Source organism: Haliotis asinina, chromosome 9 (assembly GCF_037392515.1).
Source record: "Haliotis asinina isolate JCU_RB_2024 chromosome 9, JCU_Hal_asi_v2, whole genome shotgun sequence".
NCBI classification, from domain to species: domain Eukaryota; kingdom Metazoa; phylum Mollusca; class Gastropoda; order Lepetellida; family Haliotidae; genus Haliotis; species Haliotis asinina.
The window spans coordinates 35,309,608-35,333,708 of NC_090288.1; the positions used below are offsets into that span (position 1 = coordinate 35,309,608).

The following is a 24,101-nucleotide window of genomic DNA, read 5'->3' on the forward strand; positions in this document are numbered from 1 at the left end:
CACACTACTATTTTGTTTTATGAACGAGTAGTATGTACTATCGGTATATTATTACCCCAGATCCAATCAACCCGTCTGCAGGTTTCTGTCATGGTTAAATGCTAGAATCGTTTATCTGTACTTACTTTCACTACCCACATGCTTGTACCTTTGTAAAGCACAAACTTTAGCAATTTTAGTGCGTGAAATTTCTGCCGACAACAATCTGAAATACGAGTGACCAATTTGCAACGTTCTGATTTTTCCGGGGGCGGTGGGGTAGCCTATGGTTAAAGCGTTCGCTCGTCACGCCGAAGACCCGGGTTCGATTCCCCATATGGGCACAATGTGTGAGGCCCATTTTCTGGTGTCCCCCGCCGTGATATCGCTGAAATATTGCGAAAAGCGGCGTAAAACCAAACTCACTCACTCACTCTGATTTTTCCGACATCTCCAAACCAAGGAGAAAATGACGATGACTGTGATGATGATGATGATGATGATGACAGCATCAATCAAATTTATTAAAGCGAGAGAACTCCTTATAAGTCAGCTTCAGTAAATTATTGTTATTATATGATATTTGAATAGCACACATATCCACGCGACTAGCTATAGTGCTTGCTCAAGGCGCTGGTATTTCTTTTTTCTTTTAAAAATATGGTGAATATGGCATTAGGGAATATTTGCCTATACGGTGCCTTTCAGTCAAAGAAATAAGGGAATTTGTTTAGGTATTTAGAAGTGAACATGAGTCAAACATTTGAACTTTATCCTTCACCCTTCTTCTCCTGAAGTAAGAAAAACATTCTTAATTTGACTCCAACAGAGTGATGATCAGCGAAAAAAAAGTATCTGAATAAATTAGTGAGTGAATATTGTTTAACAGCGCTTTTAGCAATATTCCAGCAATATCACGACGGGGGACACCAGAAATGGGCTTCACACATTGTCCCCAGGTAAACTCACCCCAGGTAATAAAAGTGACAGGTGAAACAATCCAATTGTAAGACGCATGAAGACATGGTACGAGTGAGAACGAAACTATCAACTTAATTTATAGAGACTACTACACGAGGTTTCATTACATACGAATCGAAACGAATGTCCGTCCTATGGTATCTGACCGAGCGAAAGTAATCTAAAGTCGACATGTGATATCAAAAGACCCTGTTTAATGTGAATGATAAGTACAACAGTAACACAACACGGGAGGCATAACATAGAAAACATATTAACACGTGCGAGATTCGACTCATATATAATATCTACAGAATTCAGTTTACCAAAACGTACATGGGGAAAGTGTAAACCTGAAAAAAAACATTCCCGATACGCTCTAACTGGACTGTTCTGTAAGAAATATCCTTTACCGGTAAAAGGTATCATTTAGGTTTTAATATGCCAAGGTGCCATGAGGACTACATTGGACAGACTGGACAGACTAACAATTTCTGAAACGAACATATTTTTTTACAGAAAATAGGGTTCCTATGACTAATATACATAAACTGTTATATATATATATAAACTGGGAGGGAGAGAGAGAGAGAGAGTGTGTGTGTGTGTGTGTGTTAAGTATTAGCAATAAGCCCTTTATCAGGATGGGAATGGGGTGAGGGAGCGGACTATCAGTTTTCAGGGCGTTTTGTACACGATAATATTCGTATACAGACTGACCAGCAGTCTATTGCTACGGCAGGCTATCTAGCGGCCTTGACACTAGGCATAACAATTTGCAGCCATGGCTGACGCGAAAGGTAGGTGTTTCGCTGTTGCTGATGAATAGGTTTTGAAACGTCAGTAAGTGACAGTGCGCGTTCGAGATTGCTAAGAATGGACAGATTTTGTATGCACTGTGCTGTAAAAGAAAGCTTCCACTCAGTGAGTTTATTAACTGGACCCCAACGAGGAATGGAATCTATTTCCACATCGATGTTACATTACATTTACAAAAAGAAAACCCCCACTCGTTGATGCCTCAGGCACTGTCTGTTGGTCAGTTAAAGGCCCAGTGAAATAAGCCCATTACTTTATTCATTCAATGCCTTTGTGATGAAAAAAAACATTATAAGTTACTCAGACAGTAGGCAATGGTTTCGTTTACAGCGACACATTCGAATGTCGCTGTCTCCCTATACTGCTGTTGCTGTCTCTTTATACCGTTCCTGGTGAAACAGAGGTCAGTCTAGACTTGCTTTCCAATACTGACAGTTCGGGGAGGATGGGAAAATCATAGAGATTTTGACTTTGAGTCAGACTGTGCCCCAGCTTGGATTCTCGATGTGCTCATCTCAGTAGTAGAGTCTGTACTCTAGAAATGTAGATCCAAATATAACATAGGAAACATTTCGCCATTTTTCATATGTCACTGTGCATTTCACCTTTCTATTGTAGGGGTGGGCATGGCTTAAATATCAACCATATCTGTTTACGGCACAGCTATAATATGGCATACAGGGTTTCAATCCTTTTCGGTTGGTTCGGTTAATTCCATTTAACATGTCACCGTTATGCATTGTGCATTCAGCTGGCTGCTTGACTGGGAGGGCATGAGGTATTATACGAGGATGAATAATTCTTTTGGGGGGCTTTATTCCACAAAACGGTAACAAAGTAATAGGGAGCCTTCCTCATAGAAATGGGCTTCACACATCGTACCCATGTAGGGAATCGAACCCGGGTCTCGGTGTGATGAGTGAACACTTTAACCACTAGGTTACCCCATTCACAATGACAGAGTGTATGACCACAGAACGGATTATCGATGACCACATTTAAGTACTGGTTGAAGTTCATGGAGTACATAAGAACAGTGCCTAGTCAAAGCTCATGATAAGCTCTGTACATTTGGTACAAGGTTACACCACAGATTCACATCCTGAAACAGTGATGCACAACACAGCGCTGTGTGCTCTGATCCGGATGTGCAACAGATATTTAGGCACGAGTGTCGTAAACATAGTATGGTATTGGCACAAATATAATATTCTGTTTATTACTGAAGTCATCAAATTGAGGAAAATAAACCCAAATCTACTCTCAAACATGGGCTGCCTACCCACTGTAGTTGCATATAGAACGGAAAGTCACAGAAGAACCGTGACGTCATGAACAATGTCACCATGACAAAGTGATATTTTGCCCAAGGGCATAGCATGAAAAATGTGACCCCTAATACGTTTTCCTCATAGGTAATAATATAATAGGTCGTGAATGTAAGGATTCTGTTGGTATATCATGTACATTATATACTCAGGTCCAAAAGAAATACCCTTCATGTAAAACTGTAACACAGTGGTGAACGAAGAGATCAATGTTGTTCACAAACATCCAGTGAAAACAACAGGAGTCTTGAAAGTGCACATCAGTTATATAATCCTGCCTGCAAGGGATGTTCAGAAATTTGTATGTATTCAACAGTTCATGTTACGTGAAATGAGATATCTTTGATGCCAGTTTGGAATTTTTTCCCAAAATTTGGTGCAGAATATTTGGTCCCTGGACTTCAGTATGCCAGCCTTTTCTTTAGTTCTAAAAAATATTATGCCTTTTTTAAAGTCCTTTACCAGCTAAACCAGGTGATTATGGTATTTAAGAACTGACTTTTATTTTGTGAGAGCTAACTGGAATATGAAATGTGAGGTCCACACTATATGAACATCAGATCTTGCATGCATGAAATGTTTGGCCATTCTTTCAGCACTTTCTACTATGCTTCAGGCGCTAATGAAGCAAGTCTAGATATCCTCAGGTTCTCAGTCTCCCACCTCCTTGGGTCTCCTTGTCAATTTAAAGGAATTATTTGTTTCCATGAAAATTATATATATTCAGAGACTAAGCGTCATTCTTCTCAGTTGGTGTCTTGAGAATCTGACCCGTGAAGGTCCGGAGTAGAACAGGCCTTCAGCAACCCATGCTTGCCATAAAATTAGACTGCTTGTCGTAAGAGGCGACCAAAGGGATCGGATGGTCAGTCTCGCTGACTTGGTTGACACATGTTATCGGTTCCCAATTGCGCAGATCAATGCTTATGCTGTTGATCACTGGATTGTCTGGTCCCAACTCGATTATTTACAGACCGTTGCCATAAAGCGGGAATATTGCTCACTCCCTCCCTCACTCACTCTTGAGAATCTTGTCTTGATTTTTGCCATTTTGAAAACCAAAATTGACCATTTACATTCACAAGTGGGTCAAATTTATGCTGGTGTGTTTTGACTGGAATCTGACCTATTTTTCACACAAGTTTCTTAAGCATGATCAACTGGTCTCTAAGCACACATGAGGTAGGCCAATATGATGTTGCACTCTGATCAGGTATTCTTTCAGGGAACATAAGTGTGTTCAGTCTAGGGCACATCACTGGAATTCACCTGACTTAACAGTGGTAGTAAATGCCATGACAGCCATAATGGGTACTGTTAACTGATTAAGTGCTAGAGCACAATAGGTCAAAGATGAAAGGTCAAGTCTTCAGTGATATTGGTGTGTACAATTATGGTTATATTTAACCCTGTGAATCAACTCTGTGCTATCACAATACTGACCTTCTAATATCCTAGTCCCCATGAAGATCTGGGTTAGAATTGATCTTCAGTAACCCATGCTTGTTGTTAGAGGATCGGGTGGTCAGACTCACTGACTTTGTTGACATATGTCATCGCTTCTCCAGTTGCATAGATTGATGTTCATGCTCCTGATCAGTGGATTGTCTGGTCCAGATTCGATTATTTACATACTGTTACCATATTGCTGGAATATTGCTGAGTGCAGCGCAGCGTAAAACTAAACTGACCTGATAAAGGGATCTGAAATGACCCCGAAATGTTGTGTTGTAAAGAATTAAGAAAAAGAAGATTAGTCAATGGTCATGATGTTGATCACTGGATTGTCTGGTCCAGACTCAATTCTTTCCAGACAGTTGCCATATAGCTGGAATATTGCTGAGTGCAGCAGAAAACTAAACTCACTCATTCACTCACTCATATCCCAGTTCTGTAACCCAGGACAATGCTCATAATGTTGATCACTGGATAGTCTGGTCCAGGCGCAGTTATTTTCAGACTGTCGTCACATAGCTGGAATATTGCTGTGTGCAGCAAAAACTAAACTCACTCAGTCACTACATTGATGTTTTGACTCAGTGGGGGTTCTCTTGGGCATCTCCTGATGGGAATTTTGAACTTTTGTCTTTTTAAATGTTTGACTCACTCACTCACTCACTCATTTTGAAGCTGTAAGGATTCATAACCGCTTCTTTCATTTTGTAACAATGTTTTTCCCTCTTGTAACGCACACTGAAAGTCACTTCTAGTGACTTTGTAAAACTGTATTCTACACCCTGAGGAACGCCTAGCACATTTTCAAGTAGTACGTGTGACTTGTGTTTACATGTTCATCCAAGCAACAACCAGCTATAATGCACGATAACACAGTTATTCAAGATTAAATGAGGGCGTGTATGCTGAACTTACTCCACAGGAACGTTTGCCGTTGACTTAAAGAACTGAAGTAAAGTATCAGATACAGTGAGTGAATGTTAATTAAAGGCGCATCTGCAATTTTGCAGGTGTTTGAGGCTAGAGTCAAATACATATAATACCACGGACAGATTAAATAGTATCTTACACAGTCCCCCACTGTAAGTTTGTACTGTCACATGCATTTCATTTTCAAACGATGTGTAGTGCATAGTTTTTCTCCAAAGCCATATAATGGGTATTAAAAGTATATAATGATTCTATTGTTAATGTTCCTATGGTTTTAGTACACAGATTTTCATTCACATTGAAATTTCCCATTATGATTAAGTGGCAAAATAACATATGTTACTTACAATAAGTTTATTAAACAAAGATATACCTCAAAATCAAATGTAATTTGAGATTTCTGTGAGCACTACCATGACTTTATTGTTTTTGGGCTATAGTATTTTCAATGCCAGCTGTTCACCTTGTTTGAATTTCCAATTTTAGGCAGGTTGAAAGGCACAATAAGTCTTTTATTGCAACAATACGAAGCTGAAGTGAGTGCATATGCCACAAATATATAAAATACAGGCAAAACTATTGTTGAAAAATGTGTGATGTTGTGCCTTTATATACACTGATCAAGTGGAGAATGTGGATATGCATTTCCTCAGATCTTGACAACAATGGCCAAACGATGAAACATCAAAATTTAATTTTAATTTAATTGAATTTAAACGTTAGTTCAAGATTAAAGTGAGTGAGTGAGTTACGATTTATTGTCACATCGGCAATATTTCAGCCATATCGTGATTCAAGATTAAAGGGTCTAAATGTTCAGATTTCATATGTGCTTGTTCTTGCTTGGGAACTTGAAGGGGTTTCCCCATGAAAGGAATCCGTTATGTTATATCTTGTGAAAACGTGTTAATGTCGAAATGTGTTTGTTTATACACTTCTGAACATGAGACTCATGGTCATGTGACTGGCCTCTGGTCCAATGGAAAAGCCATTTATGGTGTAAATTTAATTTGTCATGTTAAAATTATATTTGGGTGAGTGATTGAAAATTTAGCATTGCATCAGCAATATTTTAGCCACATGTTTATATATTAAAGATGAAAACATTTCAAACATCAAAATGTTTCTATGATGGACAGGAAAACTAATTTGGTCTGTCAAATTTTACAAAGATCCACCCTAAACTCACTTCATGGAAATAATTATGCTACACTGAAATAACATGTAAGTCTATGGAAATTACGTCAAGTGTCCGAATACTTTTTGCATGGGGCTGTACATCTGAAAATTAAGAATGGATCTGAATAGTTTGAAGAGTAAAGTCAAGACCTGCCACTTCTGAATTTAACGAGTTCCATTGGCAGCTCGACAATTTTGATAATTTCGATTCAGACATCCATGAGTGCTATATGGTATCCCCATTGGCTTATAGTAAGTTATACTATGCAAAAAGTATGATTCCATACAAGCGGCCACACCCATGTGTGTGCATGATGTTCATGCATGAATTTTGGATGACATGTTATTATGTTTAAATAAATGAGTGAGTGAGTCAGTGTGGTTTTACTCCTCTTCTAGCAATATTCCAGCAATATCATGGTGGGGGACACCCAAAATGGACTTCACACATTGTGCCTTGTGTGTGAAATAGTTTCCTTTGCTAGCCAGTGGGGCGAACAATGCCTGAAAGTTTAAATGTAGAAACTAAACCAAAGATTAGAAAAATAGATGAGAATATGACATGGCTGTTCATATGATGAATACTTTTATTTTAAAAGTTTATTGTAACTTTGCAAGTTGTAGTGAGTGATGTATTTAGAAAATGACCCTATGAAAATTCACTACCCAGTCGGGCCACTGACTGTAGAGACTTACTGGCCACACTGGATTTTTATTTTATCGGCCGCGGGCCAGCAGGCCAGTGGGTTCTGCAGTATGACAGCAGCTCAACCACTAGACAACCCCACAACCCCATTTGATACTCAGTTGAACCTCAGCAATCTCTCATCACCCGAGCAGCTGTTGCGATCCAGCAACATTCTCTCCCATCAAGGTGTTGTTGTGGCCTGAAAGTGACAGCTGTAAATGTGACAAGGCCCTGTCCAGCAGAGGACACCCTAAGGAGGTCAGGCAAACAGTGTAAAGAGCTAAGGTAGTCACTTAGATATTATATGCTGTATACCTATTCTATATATAGACAACAGGTACTTTTTATTTAAGAAACTGTGTGTGTGTGTCTCTCTCTCTCTCGATATATAACCTCCCTGGGTTTGATTCCCCACATGAATACAATGTGTAAAGTTGTTATTTGGTGTCTCCTAGTTGTGTTATTGTAGGATTATTGCTAAAAGAGCTGTAAAACCATACTCACTCGCTCACTCAATGACCCCACATACCTGTAAACACTCAATGTTTTTTTTCATAATTATAATTTCTTCTTTTGATCAGATCAACTCTACGATGCTCCAGTGATTTCATGTCCGTCTGTGGAGGAGCTGACCAAGATATCTGCGGAACTGAGACTAAATTGCTCAGCAGAGGAACTTGAAATCATCCATGGTAAGTCATATCACTGTCAGGGAAAGGCTTGTTTTTACAGGAATATTATTCTCGGCAGTTTTGAACATGTTGTATTCAAATACTATATAAGGCCAGGCCAATTTTATTTCTTGTTTTACAGATCTGCCTGCTGAAGTTGTTTCAAGGAAAGAAAAAGAAATAAAAGGGAATTTTTTCCGCTGAAAGAATAAAATCCTATTGTTGTTATTGGCCAAAAATTTAAACTAAAAAGGAAATCATTTTGGGGATTGTTTTTTGCCCCATATACACTTCATAAATTGCCAGAAGTCAAATACTTTGAGTAATTTTAAATAGAATATTACTTTGATTGTTGATTTTAGTTGTATTTTATTTCCCACCTGCCTTTGGGTTTTCTCAGGACAAGTGAAACAAGAAATAAATGACAATATGTACCCAGTGTTCGAAATACCTGCCTGCCTGATGCTGGGGTCGGGTTAGTTTCAACACAGACTTCCAGACTCTCAAATTCACCTGCCTGACTGTCGGGTGAACATTAATACGGAGATATGTTATTGGTAGAAAAGCTTTTTGGAAGTTTTATACCCAACCAACCCTATGGTCAGGCTGAAAGTTTTGGGAGTTTTATACCTAACCAACCCTATGGTCTGGCTAAAAGTTTTGGGAGTTATATACCCAACCAACCCTATGGTCAGGCTGAAAGTTTTGGGAGTTTTATACCTAACCAACCCTACGGTCTGGCTGAAAGTTTTGGGAGTTTTATACCTAACCAACCCTATGGTCTGGCTGAAAGTTTTTCTAATGTACTTAGTAGGCAGAAGCCTCCCCAGGTGTATTCTTTGCCTGGTCTATATTCTGTTATTTATTAGATTTTGAAGTTACACCTCTGGAGCAGCATTAAAGAATATAGATACATAATATCTAGAGTGTTTATGTGGTGGATAGACTCCTCTTCTAGTTTATTAGGGTAGTGTAGTGGTTTAACTGTTCACTCATCATGGGTACAATGGGTTCTATTCCCCACATGGGTACAATGTGTCTGTTTCTGGAATGTTGCTGAAAGTGACATAAAAAAATAAACTCACTTCAGGAATGTTTATTGTCATGTGTGTATCTGTTTATCAGCATTGAGTGGTCAGGCTCAGGAATAGTAGTCTTTTATGTCATCGTATCCCAAATGGTGCATATGCTTTTGATCACTGGATTGTCTGGTCCAGACATGATTGTTTACAAACTACCACAATATAGCTGGAATATTGCTGAATATAATCTTAAACAACAAACTAAATAAACTAGTTAATTGTTCAATTAAATGTTTCAATTCTCTTAAAAGCTCCCTTGTTTGAGTCTTGCATCTGCATTTTCCAGGAGAGTTCCAGTCCACAGCAGCTGCCTTCCAGCGTATGTCCCATCTTCAGCAGCCATCACTTCCTGTCAAGTACCCTCGCACCCCAGGGTATAGACCTGCGAAGGATGACAACCCTTTCAATGCCTGGTAAAACCATTGTATCTGTTTGCGTTCTGTTCCTCTCAAATTGATATGACACTGGTAGGGTACGTTATGTATAAGGATAATTTATTTCTCATGTACAGTAGCCATGATACTTAAGTACTCATGTACACGCAGGATTGTATGTTCATTTCTTCTATTGTTGTAGCTCACCTATCTAAAAGTCAAGTTTATGCTATGGTGTGTTCTCAGTCTGTCCATCATTAGCTTTTGCATTTTTTATATCTGTGACATCTACAAGCTACTGGCAAACAAGGATAAGCTGAGCACCCACCGGACAATTGACCTGTATTAGCATGTATGAGTGCTGCCCACTATCACTTACAATGAGAACAAAGAGGACTCAGATTGTCTGCAATCAAGAGAAGTGTATCACTAACTTGCTACTCCGACCACCTGGAAGTCTTATGAGCAAGGAGTGTGCAGCTGCACGCGGAGTCAGTTTCATCATCATACACTGCATGTGCACTAGCCAGCCTCTGCACTTCCTTTCACAAACCGAATGGGTTTGCTCATTGCCTTGCACTGCGTACGTCTCATAAATGAGTTCTCTGCTTTCTCAACTTATCCTTGTTTGCCAGTAAAACTGCACAAATAGCAATGATCCCAATGATAAGTAGTGATGTTGGTTGACTCGATGTACTTATATGACACCAGGTATTATAAATGTGACATCAAGGGCGCCAAGAATGGTAAACTGGCCGGGAAAAAGGTTGGAATCAAGGATAACATTGCTGTGGCTGGTGTTCCCATGATGAATGGAAGCAGGATTCTGGAAGGATACACACCTGAATTTGATGCCACTGTCATCACCAGGATACTGGATGCAGGTAACGAAAAATGACAAAAGCCATATTTAAAGTCCAAAGGAATTTTTCCCTAAAACCAGAGTGCACTGAACAATTTTGACTTCAAAAGAGGAAACTAATATGCTTGAGTAGTCAAGATTGCTTGACACATCGTATCCCAATTACGTAGTTAGATGCTTTTGCTGTTGATCACTAGATTGTCTGGTCCAGACTCAATTATATACAGACTGCTGTCATATCACTTGATTATTACTTGGTGCAATGATAAACGACAACAAGCCAGAAATTCAGTGCTTGACATCATGAGCAGTTTTTTGCACAACTTGGACATGAGTGAATGAGTTTAGTTTAATGCTGCTCGCAGCAATATTCCAGCTATGTGGTGACCAGCAACCAGTGATCGACGTTATGGGCATCACATTCATAAACACAGGCCTACAAGGGAAGGGGAGTTTTACTGATTCTTTGCCATTTCTGCCAACCTTGGGTAAATGATGCTGGTTGGTTGTTGTTTAATGCTCTATTCAGCAAAATTCTATCTGTATGGTGGCAGTCTGTAAATAATTGAGTCTGGAGCAGACAGTCCAGTGACCAGCAGCATGAGCATCGACTCTATGCATTTGGGACACGTGCGAACCATGTCAGCAAGCGTGACTGTCCGATCTCAGTCGTCGCCTCTTTATACGACGAGCATGAGTTGATGAAGAGGGATTCTTACCTGGATCTTCACATGTGCAATGGACAAACATAACCTTTTGAATTTAAGTCTTTGATGTTTGTGTGTTGCCTTTTAACATCAATTGATAGGCTATAAACCCACAATGGTGTTCTAGTTCATGTGAGGATTGTCAATTCAGAATTGAGAATAATACATGAAATTTCTGATAGTTATGGATATTTTCACATCACTGTAGTTCATCCCTTTTCGCATGACTGTTTGCAGGTGGGCATATTCTGGGAAAGACAAACTGCGAGCACCTGTGTTTGAGTGGAGGAAGTTTTACCTGTGATAATGGTCCTGTGACAAACCCCCATGATGAGACAAGGAATACTGGTGGATCCAGCTCTGGCAGTGGAGCCCTGGTGAGTATAGTGGATCTTAGCATAGTGGAACAATTCAGTGGATCCAGATGAGCACAGGTGAGTGGTTCCAGGGGAGAATAATTGAGAACAGGTGAATACAGTGGATCCAGGTGAGAATAGTTAAGAACAGTTGAGTGCAATTGAGAACAGGTGAGGACAGTGGATTGAGGTGCGTGCAATGAAGACTGGGTGAGTACAATAGATCCTTCATGTTTGGTGTGTACATTTGAGCATACTTTTCTATAAAACTTTCAAGGAGTGTTAAAAGACTGCTGCTTAAAGCTTACACTATCAAGGTTACTACATTAAAGGCCTCAGTAAAGCTATCAAAATATTTTATGTTAGACATGTGTAGGAAATTTCCAGCTATCAATGCATCAGTGACCAGTAGGAAGTCTGATGCAGTTCCTTGTTTCTTTTTGTACCGTATGTTCATGCTTTTGAGATTAATAATTGACTTGGTTTGCTTTTCTGTAGGGTGTAACAAATGGGAGAAGAGAGTTTTACATTTCCATGAACACCTGGCATCGTTCGAGTTGCATTATGATCCATAAACACATGTTCATGATATTATTTTGAATCATACTTTGGACTCTGTTTCTCTGATTTCTTCATAAGTATGCCATGTATTTGAATTGGATTTGCTATGACTTTTGATTTAACTTCTCACTGACTTTGACTGATGTATGTATTTCCAGGTTGCTTCAGGTGACCTTGACATGGCTCTTGGGGGTGACCAGGGAGGGTCCATTCGGATTCCCGCTTGCTGGTGTGGCATTGTGGGATTGAAGCCGACACATGGACTGGTTCCTTACACTGGAGCAATGCCCATCGAAATCACTCTGGACCATCTTGGCCCCATGACGAAAACTGTGTTTGACTGTGCCCTGATGCTAGAGGTGAGTTTTTATCTCAAACTCAAACACCATCTGAGCGTGCTGTGGTGCCAGTGTAAGTAAACTTAGTCTCAGTTTTATTCATTACACTCCACCACTGAGTCTAACAAACCCTAGTAGAAGTCCGCACCAGGTAACCTTTGAGTGACCTATGATTGTCCAATCAAACATGAGATGGCTAAATAGCTTTAACAATCAGGCAACGGCTACTACTTTGGGATCGTAAGGACTCACAAAATATGCAGGTCACAGACACAGATCTCTCGACAGTTATAACACCTGCAGTATATATGCTTGGGGGTTTCTGTTGTCATGGTTACCATTAGCTAATGTTTCTGTAAGATGATATTATAGATAAAAACACTATTTTCAGTGACTGTTTAGTCACCGTTGTCATGGTTGTAACATGCACCTAGTGTATCATCTGGAAGGGATACTACGCTAAATAGCTTTCGGAATCGTTTGGGTAAGAACCTTTTCGAAATAAAAAGTACAAAAGGTATGTGCGAATGTACACTTTCATGGTAAGCTGTTTTCTGATTGGCCAATCTCAAAAGTTACCTGACGCGACCTCCCATAAGGTTTTGTTAGATGCAGTAGTGGATTGTAACGAAAAGTACTGAGGATAGCTTTACTTAGACTGGCTGTGGTGCAGGATGTGAGTCTTATTTTCATGCTAAAGAAGTGTCTTTTCTGTGATACCATATGTCTTTTTCTCATTCAAAAACTGTTTTTGACTGTGCCCTGATGGTAGATATGAGCCTTTGTCTCAAACCAAAATAGTGTATGATATATTGTTCTTTACACTAGACACTAGTTCTCATATCTCCATCAGCCATCTGTATACCAGCAATTATTTTAAGATATAGTTTGAATTTTGCTCAAATCAATCTTCTAGTTCCCTATCATGTATTGCAGGTACTTGGTGGGTATGATGAGGGCCGTGATCCAAGACAGCTACCTCACATCACCATTCCAGAGTACACAAAGGAGGTGAGTTCACAGTACTAGGGCTGTGTATCAATCAATATCATAACCATGGAAAATCATTGACCAAATGTTGACTGATTATCAACAATTATCAAAGAAGTTACCTGAGACAGACCTGACTTAGAGGATCTTGGTTAGAATTAACCTTCAGTAACCCATGCTTGTCGTCAGGCTTGCTGACTTGGTTTACATCATCATATCCCAGTGGCACTGATTGATGCTGAAAGTGTTGATCTATGGATTATCTGGTCCATGCTTGATTATTTACAGACTGACTGTGGTTAGTCTGCCATTCAGATGGAATGTTGCATTAAACAACAAACAAACCAGACAAGTTCCTAAGAAGAGTGTCAGTTGTTAACAGGGCACTGGCCATAATGTGACAATTTTTGTCTGCTTTAGGTGTCACTTGCCTGCACTGAATTTTCATTATCACATAAAAAGGTACCATAAATCACATAGCTAAGATATTACTGATTGTTGCATTAAACAACAAACTAACTAAACAGTCATACCTGGGTGTTCATTTACATTGATGTTTTATGTTTACTAACAAAACCAGAGGTCCAAACATTATTTAGAAGTCGGCAATAATTAAAAATGGCTCAACTTTGTGTAGTGTGTGTTAAAAATGTATGAAAGTTATAATTATTGACGACATAATTTTCCTATTGGAAATCGTGAATGATGATATTTCTGATTAATGATTCCGATTGTTAATGATGCTATATCTGATTAATGATCCTTTTAGCTATCCCTCAATGGCACAGGCAGTTGCCACAATAATATCTGAAGAATCTGGTAAAGCCGGTACTACTCACCTAGAGAGAAATTTTGGCAATTATGTTTTGAGTTCCAATAGAAATGTGTATGTCATTCTTTTAGCTTGAATCTGGCATCTCTGGCAAGAAGATTGGGGTGCTCAAGGAAGGGTTTGATGTGTGTACGGAGAAAGACGTGGCGGAGATAGTAAGAAGAGAAGTGGACAGACTGAAGGATGCAGGGGCGTTGGTGGAGGAAGTATCACTGCCTATGCACTTGGATGGTAGGAGGAAACTTTCCTACGTTTCAAAGGGAGTTTGTTGAGTTGAGTGAGTGGGTTTATTTTTATGCGGCTTAGCAATATTCCAGCAATATCACTACGGGGGACACCTAAGGTCCCGGGGTAGAATAGGCCTTCAGCAACCCATGCTTGCCATAAAAGGTGACTATGCTTGTCCTAAGAGGCAACCAACGGGATCGGGTGGTCAGGCTTGCTGACTTGGTTGACACATGTCATCGAATAACAGTTGCGCAGATCGATGCTGATGTTGTTGGTCACTGGATTGTCTGGTCTTGATTATTTTCAGATCGCCGCCATATGGCTGGAATATTGCTGAATACAGCATAAAGTTAAACTCACTCACTCACTCACTCACTCACTCACTCACTCACTCACAAACTCACTCACTCACTCACTCACTCACAGGAACACCAGAAATGGGCTTCATATTGTACTCGTTTGGTTCTGAACATGGTTGTCAGTGTGCTGGTAGTCTAGACCTGTGAAAATTGTCATGGCTTTAAGTTGTAACAATATCTGATGGTCACAATGTTAAACATGTTGCTGAAGTTTAGTTCTGATACAATTTGTATCCCTGTGCAGTACTTACATTTCAGAAGTTCATGTTTTTCTTTCCTAAGTTGGCTTAAAGTGTTAAATTGCTTGTTTAGAAACTTCAGAGAATGTAGAATATTATTTTAGCGTAGCCACAGTACAGTCTACACTGTGACTATCTGCAGAAGCTGGTTGTTGAAAAGTTCTGTTCAGCATGTTAAGCCATGGAATTCATGGAGTGACTGAAATATGAGACACTATTTGCATAGTGACATAATTTGATAATTCAGGTCACTTGGAATGGATTTCTGATGTGGTACCTGGCATATTTAATACACTTTTATTTGGATTTTACTGAATGTAAACTATGCTTTCATTGACGTGAGAAACATAACAGTATATAACATACAGTATATAATATTTTTTTTTTTTCTTTGAACCAGTTAAAAGTTGACCTCAGTGTACATGCACTCGTTAATTTAAAATATCTATTCATGTCTGTTACTCAATGAAGTTGAAATTCTGACCATAATTTCATTTGATCACTGGATTGTCTGGATCAGACTTGATTATTTCAAATTGCTGATCACAACGCTAATCAAACAAAGAAATAAACTGATAGAGAAATAACCAAACAATCACATCCTATTTTCAATGTTGCCTCTAAATGATCAATAGTATAGTATATCTAAGTATATCTAAAGCCATTGTTTAGTCATTTCCATCAAATATGAAATGAAACTTTCTACAAGTGTTTTTAATATGATCTGCTTAGTCCCATTTTGAATTTGCATTTTTTTTAAATTATGTAATTTGTTATCAGTAGATAGGCCAATCATATATTCCTGGATTATTTGTCAATTTAAAATTTTGACCATTGCATTTAAATTCACTCAAAATCAGTATTTGACTAATTACGAAATTACCACGCAGATGGTGCTGAGCTTTCTATAACTGCTCTCATATTGTATTCTTTTGATTTTGTGTTGGTATGTGTCCCGAGTGTCACATGACTTTGTTGAAATGTTGAAATGTTGAAATTTGAATTGTTCACAAAAGGTCAAGGTGAGCTACAGTGGCACTGTTTGTCCATAATCCACAGGGGTTAAAAAATCCCATCACCCGACACATGAGAAAAGTTAGTTGTCATTTTGGCAATCAGATAATGGTATCTTACTTGTCTGCTACTAGATAATTTCCACTTATGGTTTCAAACAGCAAATAAGCTTGGATTTCATTTCATATCTGCTCAAAATGTGGTGATTAAATTTCACAATGATAATTAAGTAGAGTTATCTTTCTTTGCTATTTATCACTTCTCAATAAACAGTACAGTAAACATCAACATCAAATACCATTTTGATGTTTTTCTTTCATAATGTCATCATCATGATTATGTCATAAACGTCAGGGCAAGTGGAAAACTAGTCAGGACAGGTCACTTTCTTAAAGGCACTTGCTATGTGGCAAGTGACTTTCGAAAAAATGTTTGAACCCCTGATTCACCAGAATAATCAATTATGAACTCTACGTACGAAATGATGTGGTATCCCTGTTAAAAGTCATATGATATATACTAGTCAATGGATATCATGAAAAATCTAAGTGCTTTTTTAAAATAATTTTTTGTTTCTTTTTAAGTTTTTTATTATAATAATAAGTAATACAATATTCATACATACATATTTTGAAGATGTGGAATAAATGGGAGATGACATAGGTTTAATGACTGTATGGATAAAGTAAAAGGAAGAAAGAAATAGGGATTAAGGAAAGTAAGAAAATTGAGAGGAGAGAGAAAGATACGATCAAACATTGGTTTGTGTTCATCTATATGAAAAAGAGAGGCCATGAGAGGAGAGAGAAATATACGATCAAACATTGGTTTGTGTTCATCTATGTTAAAAAGAGGGGCCATGAGAGGAGAGAGAAAGATATGATCAAACATTGGTTTGTGTTCATCTATATTAAAAAGAGGGACCATGAGAGGAGAGAGAAAGATACGATCAAACATTGGTGTGTTCATCTATGTTAAAAAGAGGGGCCATGAGAGGAGAGAGAAAGACACGATCAAACATTGGTTTGTGTTCATCTATATTAAAAAGAGGGACCATGAGAGGAGAGAGAAAGATACGATCAAACATTGGATTGTGTTCATCTATATTAGAAAATGGGACCATGAGAGGAGAGAGAAAGATACGATCAAACACTGGATTGTGTTCATCTATATTAGAAAAAGGGACCATTTTTCTGTAAATCTGGTCTTGTCTCCAGAAATGAATTTATGAAAAATACAAGTTTTCATGTTGAGTACCAGATTCTGAGGTGATGTTTTTCAAAGGGATATGGAACTGATGATAATCAGAATTGGTCTTCAGCAACCCATGCTCGTCATAAGTGGCAACTGACCTGATCGGGTTGTCATGCTTGCTGACTTGGTTCACATTTGTCATCAGAACCCTAGATTGATGCTCATGTTGTTGATCACTGGATTGTCTAGTGACACTTACAGACAGGTGCCATATAGCTGGAATACTACAGAGAGCAGCAGTAATCAACAATCATAACAAACATGGAAACATGAGAACAGTCCACGGTGCAGACTATTTATGCTTTCAGGTCCTGCTATCTGGAATGCTGTCGTCCTTCAAGGTGCCTACAACTGTATGATCAAAGGAAATGGTGAGTTGAAGGAAACAATGGTCCACTCAGTGTTGATCACATGACTTGAACATTCCACCAATAGTCACTATAACCAGACAAATGGATTGTTTTATTTCAGAGATTGATCATCTTGTTGTTCATGAATTACTATCACAACTAGTCATTCCTTGCATTGCCCACACATTATTGTTAGGAGATTGTATAAGTTATCTCTCTTTATAACAACAACTAAGAGGATCAGTTTTCGTTAATGCATGTGATCATGTTGGATTGGTGTTCATGACGTCAATCACTGGTTTGGCTTATCCAGACTCCATTGTTAGCAGACCACTATCTAACTGATCAAATTGTTTTTGAGTACAGTGTTTCATAACACAGTTTAAACTGCTTTCATAACATATCTGGATCAAGATATTGTGTTTGAAAGGGTGCCTCAATATACATGAAATGTTTTTGAATATAGCATTAAACAACAAGCAAGAAAACAGAAGACAAAAATACTTTTACAGTCACTGGATTATCTGGTCTAGACTCGATCTGCTCACAGACCTGCTTCAAAGTTAAAATGTAGTTCAGTGGACCACAAACAAATAATAGTTATATGGACAAGCTTTATTGATGAGCAACGTCTTTATTCAGATGATGCAACATTTCGAAACAGGTTCTTGTATCAGTGTCAAGCTAGGTTGAGTAAGGTAGAAAACAGGGTAATATATATACAATACATACTTAGCTAAAGCAAAAAGGACATTAATTGGGATGTGCAATGTAATGACAAGGGATTTCATGTAGAAGCCAGTATGAAGGCAGTGACATGGAATTATGTGTAGAAGCTAGTGTGAAGGCTGTGAGATGGGATTATGTATAGAAGCCAATATGAAGGCTGTGACAAGGGATTATGTATGGAAGCCAATATGAAAGCTGTGACATGGGATTATGTATAGAAGCCAGTATGAAGGCTGTGACATGTGATTATTTATAGAAGCCAGTATGAAGGCTGTGAGATGGGATTATATGTGGAAGCCAATATGAAGGCTGTGACATGTGATCATTTATAGAAGCCAGTATGAAGGCTGTGACATGTGATTATTTATAGAAGCCAGTATGAAGGCTGTGACATGGGATTACATGTAGCAGCTAGTGTGAAGGGTGTGAGATGGGATTATGTGTAGAAGCCAGCATGAAGGCTGTGACATGGGATTATGTGTAGAAGCCAGTATGAAGGCTGTGAGATGGGATTATGTATAGAAGCCAATATGAAGGCTGTGACATGGGATTATGTATAGAAGCCAATATGAAAGCTGTGAGATGGGATTATGTATAGAAGCCAGTATGAAGGCTGTGACAAGGGATTATGTATGGAAGCCAATATGAAAGCTGTGACATGGGATTATGTATAGAAGCCAGTATGAAGGCTGTGACATGTGATTATTTATAGAAGCCAGTATGAAGGCTGTGAGATGGGATTATATGTGGAAGCCAATATGAAGGCTGTGACATGTGATCATTTATAGAAGCCAGTATGAAGGCTGTGACATGTGATTATTTATAGAAGCCAGTATGAAGGCTGTGACATGGGATTACATGTAGCAGCTAGTGTGAAGGCTGTGAGATGGGATTATGTGTAGAAGCCAGCATGAAGGCTGTGACATGGGATTATGTGTAGAAGCCAGTATGAAGGCTGTGAGATGGGATTATGTATAGAAGCCAATATGAAGGCTGTGACATGGGATTATGTATAGAAGCCAATATGAAAGCTGTGAGATGGGATTATGTATAGAAGCCAGTATGAAGGCTGTGACAAGGGATTATGTATAGAAGCCAATATGAAAGCTGTGACATGGGATTATGTATAGAAGCCAGTATGAAGGCTGTGACATGTGATTATTTATAGAAGCCAGTATGAAGGCTGTGAGATGGGATTATATGTGGAAGCCAATATGAAGGCTGTGACATGTGATCATTTATAGAAGCCAGTATGAAGGCTGTGACATGTGATTATGTATAGAAGTCAGTATGAAGACTGTGACATGTGATTATGTATAGAAGTCAGTATGAAGGCTGTGACATGTGATTATGTATAGAAGCCAATATGAAGGCTGTGACATGGGATCATTTATAGAAGCCAGTATGAAGGCTGTGACATGGGATCATTTATAGAAGCCAGTATGAAGGCTGTGACATGTGATTATGTATAGAAGTCAGTATGAAGGCTGTGACATGGGATTATATGTAGAAGCCAGTATGATGGCAGTGACATGGGATTATGTGTAGAAGCCAGTATGAAGGCAGTGACATGGGATTATGTGTAGAAGCCAGTATGCTACTAAATACATAATGCCACTCAAACCCAACAAATCCATTTTTCAGGTAGTGGATTTTTCTATAAAGGTTTCTATGGTGTTTCTCTCCAAGAGGCTGTGTCGAGAGGCCTGTACACTAGACCTCGAGACATGTCCGGAATTCTCAAGTCCTTCTGCATAATGGCTGAATACATGGACCGAAACTACGAGAACAAGTTCTACGCTCAGGGACAGAACCTCACAATGACACTAACCAGAGCTTACAATAGTGTTCTGGCAAAGTATGATGTTCTGGTGATGCCAACGCTTCCACATAAGGCACCAAAGATTCCATCTGCTGATTCTACACTGAAGGGTTAGTCAGGTTTTAGCACTGGTGAAGCTTGAAAGTGTCTGTTAAATAGAGCATCTTTTTAAATATGAAATGTACTGAACACGGAAAAAAGCACAATTTTCGAAGAAACAAAATCACAGAAAATAAGTGTTCACGTTTATGTCTTCAATTTAAAAACTAGGCGAAAAACCAGAGTTGAGTTTCTTTTGCTGGTGAGTATATATCATCATGTTTGTATGTGTAATTCAATATGATTTTGTACAAATTATTACAAATTCAGTTATTTAAATTGTTTATTGCAAATTCAAACAATTAATTTGATGACGATTTTGAAAATATTAGAGCAATTTCAGCATGAAAATATAAAAATACTATTCCCAATTTTTGACTGGAATTTATTCTGACATCTCTTATAACTGTTCAAAAAGTTTACACTACTGACATATTCTACTTACTCGTCTTCATAAGAGTGCAGCATGTGAGGATGCAAGTAGGAACTGGTCTACAGCAAGCCACGCTTGTCATAACATGTGACTAAAAGGATCGGGTGGTCATGCTCACTGACTTGGTTGACACATGTCATCATATCCCTATTGTGTAGATCGATGTTCATGCAGTTGATCACTGGACTTTAACATCAAGCAAATAAACTACAACCATTACTGATCATTCTTTGGCCTTGATATTTTACTTTTACACTTTAACAAACAGCATTGACCACATATTTCTTGACTTCCAGATCAGCGACATGTCGGATTGGGAATGCTCGCCAACACTAGCCCCTTCAACAGCACCGGACACCCTGCTCTCACCATCAACGCTGGCTTCAGCGAGGGGCTTCCTGTTGGGATGATGATTGTTGGCCGGCACTATGACGAGACAAGCATCCTCCAGGTTGCCTATGCCTACGAGAAAATTCGGGATGCAAACTGAGGTCATGACCTTGAAAAATGAGAATAGACCATGGAAGGGCTGCTCTACGGGTATGTTAGTCAAAGCTCATTGGTCAAAGCTCATTGGTCAAAGTTCATCTGTTTTCTGAATGTCAGTAATTTTAACCAAAGTATTATATGTGGATAAGAGAACACTTTTCAGTGCAATTTTACCAGACCTACTGAAAATCTTACTTCATGGTCAGTGACTGTCGGGTAGTTTAGTTTGCTTGTCTTGCAGAGATCTGGTTTTGATTCCCCCGATGGTTACAATGTGCAAAACCCATTTCTGGTGTCACCTTCCTAAATATTGCTGGAATATGGCTAAAAGCAGCATCAAACTAAACCCCATGATCAGCTGAAAATAATGCCTTAAGGTAACTGAGCAAATGGCGTAAGTGTCGCTTGCAGATGTAGGCATTGTCTTGTTTCTCATGTTTTCATTTAATCACAGCTTACATCTGAACAAAGATCTTAGGATAAGCAATAACTAGTCATGACAGTATGACCTTGATCTGACCAAGACCTCTTCTATCAATGCAATATCAAGTTAGTTTCTCTTGTTCACTTTTTGAATTTGGAACAAAAAAATATTTGACAAAATAATTTTTGAAGGAAAATCAGCATTTGGAAGTCATATTTGTTGAAGTTGACAACTTCTCAGTCAATTCATTAGTAGTTCGAACAGATACAGTAGCCCAGTGGTTAAAGCATCACTCGTCACTCCGAAGACCATGTTTGATTCCCTTATGGGTACAATGTATGAAGCCCATTTCTAGAGTCCCTCAATGTAATTTTGCTTGAATATTGCCAAAAGCAGGGTCAAAACATAATCACTCATAATTAGTTTGTGAGAGTTCTTGAATGATTGTTGCGGCATGAACTGTAACGGATTGTCCTCAGATCTGTATGTAGTGGAATACAGCTGATTTATGGTTCCATTTTCCAAAACACCATCGCTGATAAGCACATTCGGGACAAGGCTTAAATTTGAATGTCAGTGTTAAAGATCACAGTTTCTCTGGAACAGGGGTGGTGGGGTAGCCTAGTGGTTAAAGTGTTCGCTCGTCACGCCGAAGACATGGGTTCGATTCCCCACATGGGTACAATGTGTGAAGCCCATTTCTGGTGTCCTTCCTAATATGAGTGGAATATTGCTGAAAGCAGTATAAAACCATTCTCACTCACTCTAGATGGATGGAGGTTTTTGGTCCGAACAAAGTCCTTCATACAATTATTCTGTTTTATTTCTGGACTTTCTGTCTTAATTAAGTAGCATATACTTTATTATTCATTTGTTATCAGCAGTTAGTGATTCATATATCTTATACATGTAGTCCAGTTTGAGATCTGTGATTTTGAAGGTGAACTTTTGTTTTCTTATAAAATTGTTGAGTTTATGTCTTACTACGTGTGAGTTTATGCACTTCTCTCTTACCTCTCTCTTGTGCACAAATGATGCATCAACTTTCGTATGTGTTGTTAATCTGAGGCTTACATTTATAAATTGATAAACATTATTGAAAAAAGTATTGTCGTCTTTGTTAAATTCCATTTAGTGTAAATGTATGTACATAGATGCATATTATAATTCATTCATTGTTCACTGTATTCCAAATGTTCACATGAATTAAAGATTACAGTTCAATGTATAGACTAAATGAGAATTCATTGTGATTTCATGTGATTGTGAAAAGTGTTGTCATCGTTTGTTGACACATGACAGATATACATTAATACAATGAGTGAGCTAATGTTTAAGGCCACATCGGCAGTACATGTATTTCCACCATATCTGGACTAAAGCAGGTAATAGATTACTAATACGTAAAGTTAAATTATAAACCTGTCAGTAAGACCACATTATGCAACATATAGACAAGACTAAAAGTAAAACAACTCAATATATTTCAGAAACAGATCACCAACACTAATACACATTCACAACATGAAAAATATACAATTTCCTCCATGACAGAAAGCATGAGTGTTCTTAGGCTATGTCTAGAGACTCTACAATGAAACGAAATTAAGGACACATGTCAGCACCTAACCATAAGTTGAATATTTCATTTTAGCAGACCTTTGCTCTGTATTTATCCCAGGAATTGTACATGTATTTCATTATTTAGACTTCATGATTAAACAGTTGAGAAAATACAAATTAAGTTTCTTTGGCCTTATATTTGTTTTGTTGCAGCCACAATGTGCCAAGGAATTCTATTGAAGCATTGCCAGATGCTATATGTATAAGCCATTCATCCTTTTAATCGAACTCGAACTGTTTTATAATCTCCCATAACTCCATAGACGAGTGGGGCTGTTTTTAAGCTTGTCTATACCTTTTAAGATAAGATGTAAAGGTAGGGAGACATAAATAAACTGTTTGTCTGTCCATATATACTGTATGTCTTTTATAACAGGACATTTTCTCTAACTGAAAGGGTGTTTGGTAGCTGGGAATACCTTCCAAATTTATCATTATTCAAACTCTTATTAACTGGACATTCTCTCAAACTGGACAGGCATTTTGTCCCCGCACAGTCCTTTATAATTTATCACATTTCAACTCAGTATCACTGGCCATTTGTTTGTCTGGACATTGATTTAGGACAGGTTTTTCTTCATAACTGGTCATTATTCAGCTCTTTATTAGTGGACATTGTTTAAATGGGCATTCTCTCTAAATGGAGAGTTCTTTGGTCACAGAAAAATCCTTTTTAGTCAGTCATCAATCACTAGCCCCTGCTTCCAATAACTGGAAATCGTTGGTTATCCAAGTGGAGTGTTACATATTATATTATTCATTTTAGTAGATACTTAGTGTCAAATTTACTCAGTAATCCAATCACTGATCTTACTAGCTTATAGACTTTCGTATCCACATTGAATCTGCAAAAATGATATAATAACCTTCATATATAATGTTTATGTATGTCTTACATGAATAAATTGATAAAACATAAAAAAGAAA

At 38.3% G+C, this 24,101-nt stretch overlaps 1 protein-coding gene across 1 annotated transcript; it reads left to right on the top strand.

Moving 5' to 3' along the window:
• The first annotated feature begins 1,697 nt into the window (after positions 1-1,697).
• Positions 1,698-24,101, top strand: LOC137295967 (amidase-like). Its single transcript, XM_067827579.1, has 11 exons — positions 1,698-1,739; positions 7,920-8,030; positions 9,378-9,504; positions 10,177-10,349; positions 11,272-11,411; positions 12,110-12,310; positions 13,226-13,300; positions 14,183-14,342; positions 17,514-17,576; positions 19,929-20,216; positions 20,935-24,101. Exons 1-11 carry the CDS (start codon positions 1,724-1,726, stop codon positions 21,126-21,128), a joined length of 1,548 nt encoding a protein of 515 aa, XP_067683680.1. The 5' UTR covers positions 1,698-1,723; the 3' UTR covers positions 21,129-24,101.